The sequence below is a fragment of the Anopheles funestus genome, chromosome 2RL (assembly GCF_943734845.2).
Source record: "Anopheles funestus chromosome 2RL, idAnoFuneDA-416_04, whole genome shotgun sequence".
Lineage (NCBI taxonomy): Eukaryota > Metazoa > Arthropoda > Insecta > Diptera > Culicidae > Anopheles > Anopheles funestus.
In genome coordinates, this window is record NC_064598.1 from 85,599,219 (window position 1) to 85,604,996 (window position 5,778).

Here is a 5,778-nt window from a genome sequence, read left to right on the forward strand (position 1 = left end):
TGTACAATTTCACGAACGTGCGCAATGTCCGGGAAAGTCGCAGCCAAGCTTCCCCGTCTCAAGGAGCTTTGCCCGGCCCAAACAAGGAACCGCTGCAAGGGAGAAGGGATACGAAATTGTGAAACAAGGAACGAATAACAAGACAAGATGCTTGCTGGGAATAATAAGTAGCTACTAGTCATCGAATCGTCACGAGAAAGTTGACTGAAGGTTGGAAAATGGCAAGATGAGCATAAATACTAACACGGACGTCGGGCCATGTCGGGGGTTTGAAAGTAAAAATGTGCCAGAAATGGAAGACTCTAGACGCAAATTATTCACAACAACATGAGCATGTTAAAAAAAAGAGGAAAAGATATTTATAAAAAATGAGGAAAAGTTTTTATAAATAAAATAAAAGGGTGACATTCGTTAAAAGTAATATATTTACTGGCGTAGTGGTTGTGGTGCTTTATTTGTTACCATTAATGTAGCTTGAACAAAGCTTGAAGTCGTCTATTTCTTCTCCAGATCGGTTGGTTTTTGTACCTCTCGAAGTGCCATATCGATTTCCTCATACTTGATGTTGTGCTTCAGCAATGTCATTTCCTTCTCCAGCTTGTCCGAGTTGCGTAGAAACGGTGCTAGCAATCGTTCGTCGTCGATGTCACCACCACCGGTCAGTTCGCTTACAACGAACGATACGATAAAGAAGCTAATCAGCCCCAGAAGTGAGTAGTGCATAAAGCTCAGCTTAAAGATCAGTGGCACCGTATCCGTTTCGACCGTTTGTGAGACAGACTGCGTTAAAATGGTTGTTACGTTGGTGAAGATATTCGCATCACATCCATCAGTTCGCAATGGAAGCATCGGTGGCTTAGGATTAAGTTGAGCTCCCGTCATAATTGTGCCGGTGATTGCCATCGACACAACCGACGCACTGATAATACCCTTCGTGTTGATGCGCCTCGAAATCATTCCGGTAGTGAACATGCCCAACATAGTGCCGGATGTGACACCCGAAGACGAGATGGCAATGTGCATAACCTGACCCATCCGTTCGGCAACGAACACAAGTCCAAGCACCAGGAAGCCAAGCAGTACGACTAGCATCTTCATGATGTTACTCGCTTTCTTTTCGGTTGCGTTTGGCATTCGATGATGAATAAAGTCCTCATAGATGGTACCGGCCAGGGTGTTCAGTACGGAGGACATCGTCGAAAGGGCAGCAGAGAAGATACCGGACACAAACAGTCCCGGAAGGCCTGGAATCTTTGTACCGACGTCCATTATGTAGTACGGTAGAATTTGATCAATTTTCGAGATCTTCTGCGTGGAGAAGGGATCACACGTTTCGTACTTGGCGTAGATAAGCAACCCGATAAAGCAAGAGCAACTCTTGACGAAGATTAACCCAGCTGTGAAGATGATGAGTGAATTTTTTGCCACATTTAGATCTGGGACGGCTAAGAACCGTTGCACGCAACCTTGATTCACCGCCAGATTAGAGACCCAGAGTGTCGTTAGTCCCAGACAGACTGTCCAGAATGAATTTCGAACGAATGGGTCGGGATCCATGCTGTTAGAACACAGGAAATAGAGGTTAAGGTAGTACATTGTACATCGTGTGCTATTCGACAGACACTTACTTGAAAAAGACAAGACGTTTTCCTCGTTCAGCCGCCTCCCATACTTCCATGAACCCTCCCACTGAGCTAATGCCTAGTACGATGACAGCTATACAAGCTCCGATCATAAGCACGAACTGTAGTGTATCGGTCCAAACAACCGCACGCAATCCACCGACGGTGGTGTAGAAGATACAGATCACACAGATGATTGGTGTGATCACGTGCAGATTAATGCCCGTCACCTGACTAAAAGCGAGTGCCGGCACATAGATCACGATCGGGATGTAGATGATGCACTGTATTGCGTACACCAGACTTGCAGCCGAGCGGACAAACTTGTCAAAGCGCAGCTCAAGATAGGTGAAGGCGGAAGTTACCTGAAGATCGTAGAATACCGGTAGGTAGATCGATTTCATCAAAACCGCAACCTATAAAAGGTAAAAAGAAGTAATTTAGTAAGACAGTCGTTAGTCTGAAGCAAATTTGGTACCGTAAATGCTGGTATAATAAACATCCAGTACTGTGTTCCATGGCTATACATCTCGGAAGGTACTCCTAGCATAGTTATTCCCGAAATATGACTGCAAATAGACGGTGTCCCAAATAAGACAAATGGATATTTTAGTCATTGGATCATTGGAACTTCAGGTGTGTTCTATTTACCTTGCAATAAGGGAAGCCGATACGGGAAATTTGTTCATCGTTTTACCGCCCAGCAGATACTCCTTCTTGTTGTTCTGCTTAATCTTTGACAAAAATCCAAAGTAAACTCCAATAAACGTAGATAGTAATAGTAGCAAAGCGAAGATCGTATAATCAAACCAGGAAAAGAGAAGTGTCTCAGTAATGGATGAAACCCTGCTGGTTGTGAGGATACTCTCCGGTGTAGTAATAGGTGACGTATCCGTTACGGAAGTTGTATCGGTGGTGATAGTAGACGATTCCATTGCTACCGTACTCGGAATAGTGGATAGCGTGGAGACTATGTTAGAGGTGGTTTCCATCGTTGCGGTGGTCAATAGCTTAGTAGATTCGGTAACAAACTGTGTGATGATCGTGACAGGATCGAATGTAGAACGTGTTGTCTCTGTGCTGGAGACGGTTCCCAGTTCCACGCTAGAGTCTTCCAGTAAAATTGTATCATCATCCATTATGAAGCACAAGGATGTAAGCCGTTCAACAAAATGAACTACAAAAACACAGAAGATAGGCGTTAGTTCCGGATGCTATATCCACCATGCAAAAAAACACGAACAAATGCTAAATGTTTGCACAAAAACGTGACGTGTAGAAACATGTGCTGTAAGTTGTTGATGGAAAACAATTCCATAGCAGATATCACAAATGTGCGCGTGTCTAGGCCCATCTGCACCGTCACTGTCATAAATCACACGCGGGATAAAGTGCTACGGTTTAAGTATGGCTCAAGAGCAGTACAGTTTATTTTTAGCTCAATTGATAGTGTGCACAATGATGGTGGTGGACGATGTTGGAATTAGTTTCACGGGCCACTGGATGGCCTTGATATCATTCTTAAGGATAAGAGATGATTGGAAGCGGGACTAGTTTATATGAGGTCACTTCGTTTTCTTTAGTGCGTGATGAAGAATAAGATCAAGAAATAGATCGTGATCTTCAGGATCATTGGTTTTTGGTTAAAAGTTTGAGATAATTTTAACATCACTGAAGATTAATTAATTTCAAACTGATAGACACTAATATTTTTCATATCTTTTGCACTTAAAAAATCACCTCCAAATTGCAGACACGGATATCTTCACTTTGTACACATTCAAAACCACTTACTAGCCTTTTCGGTGAGTTACTAGCGACCCGAGATCCAAAACTGGAACTGAACATCCGCATCCAAGATACAACTGAGCTCGCGTAGCTTTCGAGCAAATTATATAAATTGCATTCACATCTTCTGACAGCAAGGTAAACTCAGCATCACGAACAAACACAGATAAACTTGTCTTCCAGATAAATAATCATTCTGGATCCATACGACGAAACACTTTCTGCGATTTATTCGGCCATTGCTTAATTTTACACTGGTTCAGTTGGTAAGGGAAATGAATTTTACCAAGTCTACGTTGTTATCACCGATCACCGATCACCGGCACTTACACTAGAAATTATCGACTAGAACATGAGTTCCGCTTGTCCAACAAACGACTGGTTTGTTGCGATTCTACTCACCTACGAATATATGACATCAACTCCTAAATAGATGCGTCTTCTTCGTGTACACCTTCTAAAGCATACAAGCAACTGTGGTGCATCTTATCAACGGTCAATGGAGCGGACAATGAAGCGGTTCATGCTGTGCGAGATTTTGTGATGTGTCACGAAACGCGTGGGCATTTCAATCTCGGGAAGAAGCGTTGATTACATTCCAGTGTCTTCCAGGTGTTCAGCAAAGAAGATGATCCTCCTCCTTAAATCTTCCACCGGCGTTGGGCTGATTGTGATAGATCTGTGTACACTGATCATTGTTGAAATTTTTCCATTATTTGTTGTGGTTTATGTTGATATAAATTGATGTCTTAGTAGCAAGGTTCAATACAATGTTTTGCCCGCGTATTAGGCAAATATATGAAGAATTTATCAATAAGTACTGGTCTAATTAGAGCGAAATTCCAAACCAAAACAAAGGAGGTTTTAAAATTATTTTAGTGAAATTGAATCCAAAAAATTGTCTTAATCTTACTACCATACTTTTAAATTACCTAACAATTTCGAAATAAATACAGTTGCAAGTAGTTTTATGCGTAGTAAAAATCATGGAATATAAGCCTTCCTTCTTTCCTCCTCCAGTTGAAAAGAACGACCAAAATGCACGTGACATCCATTTACTTTACTCGTTTAAATAACGATTCAATTTTAACACCATTTTTCCTCTGGTCTGCCCCTGCTTTCAACCACAGCAGCAGTTCGCACGTTAACGAGAATTGGCATCATTTGCATTTTGGAGTACACCTTGCACTTTGATTGAACGAAAAATGTTGCGTTACGTGGGTGTTATGAATTGACGAGGAAAAAAGCTTGGAATTTGTCTGCGTGTGAGCATAAAGAGCATAATTGAAAGCCAACACTGATTTCCCGCGCAAGCGACATCAATATTTAACGTTTAATTTTTGCCCTTATCGCTCATTATGTGACCGTATGGCAGCGTATCTTCTTTTCTCTTTCGTGTTTTCTCTTTACCACCATGTATTTATGATGATTATTTGATATGATTTTGGTGGGAAATTTCAAACAAATCGTCCCCCTTTTACCAATGGGGGTTGATTTCAATTCCATAGTGCAATAGTCAAACAACAGTAATTAGACGAACATATTGGAACTCAACATAGCAAAACATTATAGGCAAATCAACATTCCATCATAGATCAATGTGATCGGGAAAAATGGGGAAAATTATTCATTTTTTCTTTACCTTATTGCACATACTGTCTACCTACAACGGAAAACATTTCACCGCACCACCATTAAGAGCTCAGTAAACATTAATGTTTATACATGTATTTATTTTGGCGTTCGATGCATGATCAAACGAATCCGTCAAGCGCCATGTTGTTCGGCTGGATTTGCTGTGCGTGATTTATTAATTAATTATTGCAAATTAAATATCGCCCACTGTTTGTATCGCGTAGAGTTAACATCATTAGTGTGGGGTTTGATTTTTTATTTTGCACTCGTTGCAAATGAAACATTTTCATAATCAACGAGCTTGGTAACGTTGTCAACAATAATCTCGATTCAAGTGACCAAATTTGTTTTATATATTTCTTTCAATGTTTTAAAATATTTCTGAACTTTTTTTCTATTATTTTGAGATACTGTAAACTTGGGTTGGCAAGTATAAAATGTAAAATAATAAATAAGTTCTTTTGTTCTTTTAATCAAGTTTCTCAATCAAGTTTCCAGTGGAACAGCATGAGATTTTCCATTTTCCAAAATGTGTTTTTTTTTGTGCGAAATCAAATAAAATATAATTCAGGATAGATAGGAAGTACGCCTAAATATAGGCAATTTATTATACATGAACGGAATAGCTTTTAGGATAAAAGGATTAACAGCTGGAAAAAAAAAACATCACCCCGTCACTACATGCTTAGCAACTTTCGCGTTTGCGAATTGGGCTCCTATGGTTAAATCCTTA

General features: G+C 40.4%; 1 protein-coding gene across 4 annotated transcripts; it reads right to left on the bottom strand.

The window, feature by feature from the left end:
• Positions 1 to 407: 407 nt before the first annotated feature.
• LOC125761195 (sodium-coupled monocarboxylate transporter 1-like) lies at positions 408 to 3,918 on the bottom strand. Of its 4 annotated transcripts, none has more exons than XM_049422111.1 (5): positions 3,813 to 3,918; positions 2,274 to 2,799; positions 2,101 to 2,191; positions 1,629 to 2,038; positions 408 to 1,558 (listed from the first exon to the last, which is right to left on the bottom strand). In XM_049422111.1, exons 2-5 carry the CDS (start codon positions 2,759 to 2,761, stop codon positions 496 to 498), a joined length of 2,052 nt encoding a protein of 683 aa, XP_049278068.1. In that variant the 5' UTR covers positions 2,762 to 2,799; positions 3,813 to 3,918; the 3' UTR covers positions 408 to 495. The 4 variants fall into 4 exon arrangements, with proteins under 4 accessions (XP_049278068.1, XP_049278066.1, XP_049278067.1 ...); XM_049422109.1 differs by lacking the exon at positions 3,813 to 3,918 and adding an exon at positions 3,417 to 3,785; XM_049422110.1 differs by lacking the exon at positions 3,813 to 3,918 and adding an exon at positions 3,363 to 3,785.
• Between the last annotated feature and the right edge of the window lie 1,860 nt (positions 3,919 to 5,778).

Bases quoted from the DNA above. Each gene is read 5' to 3' on its own strand.
- LOC125761195 (XM_049422111.1), bottom strand. From the start codon at position 2,761: ATGGATGATGATACAATTTTACTGGAAGACTCTAGCGTGGAACTGGGA. The intron at 2,039-2,100 runs GTACCAAATTTG...TACCTTTTATAG, and splicing joins TTATTATACCAGCATTTACG to GTTGCGGTTTTGATGAAATC. The intron at 1,559-1,628 runs GTAAGTGTCTGT...GTGTTCTAACAG, and splicing joins AAACGTCTTGTCTTTTTCAA to CATGGATCCCGACCCATTCG.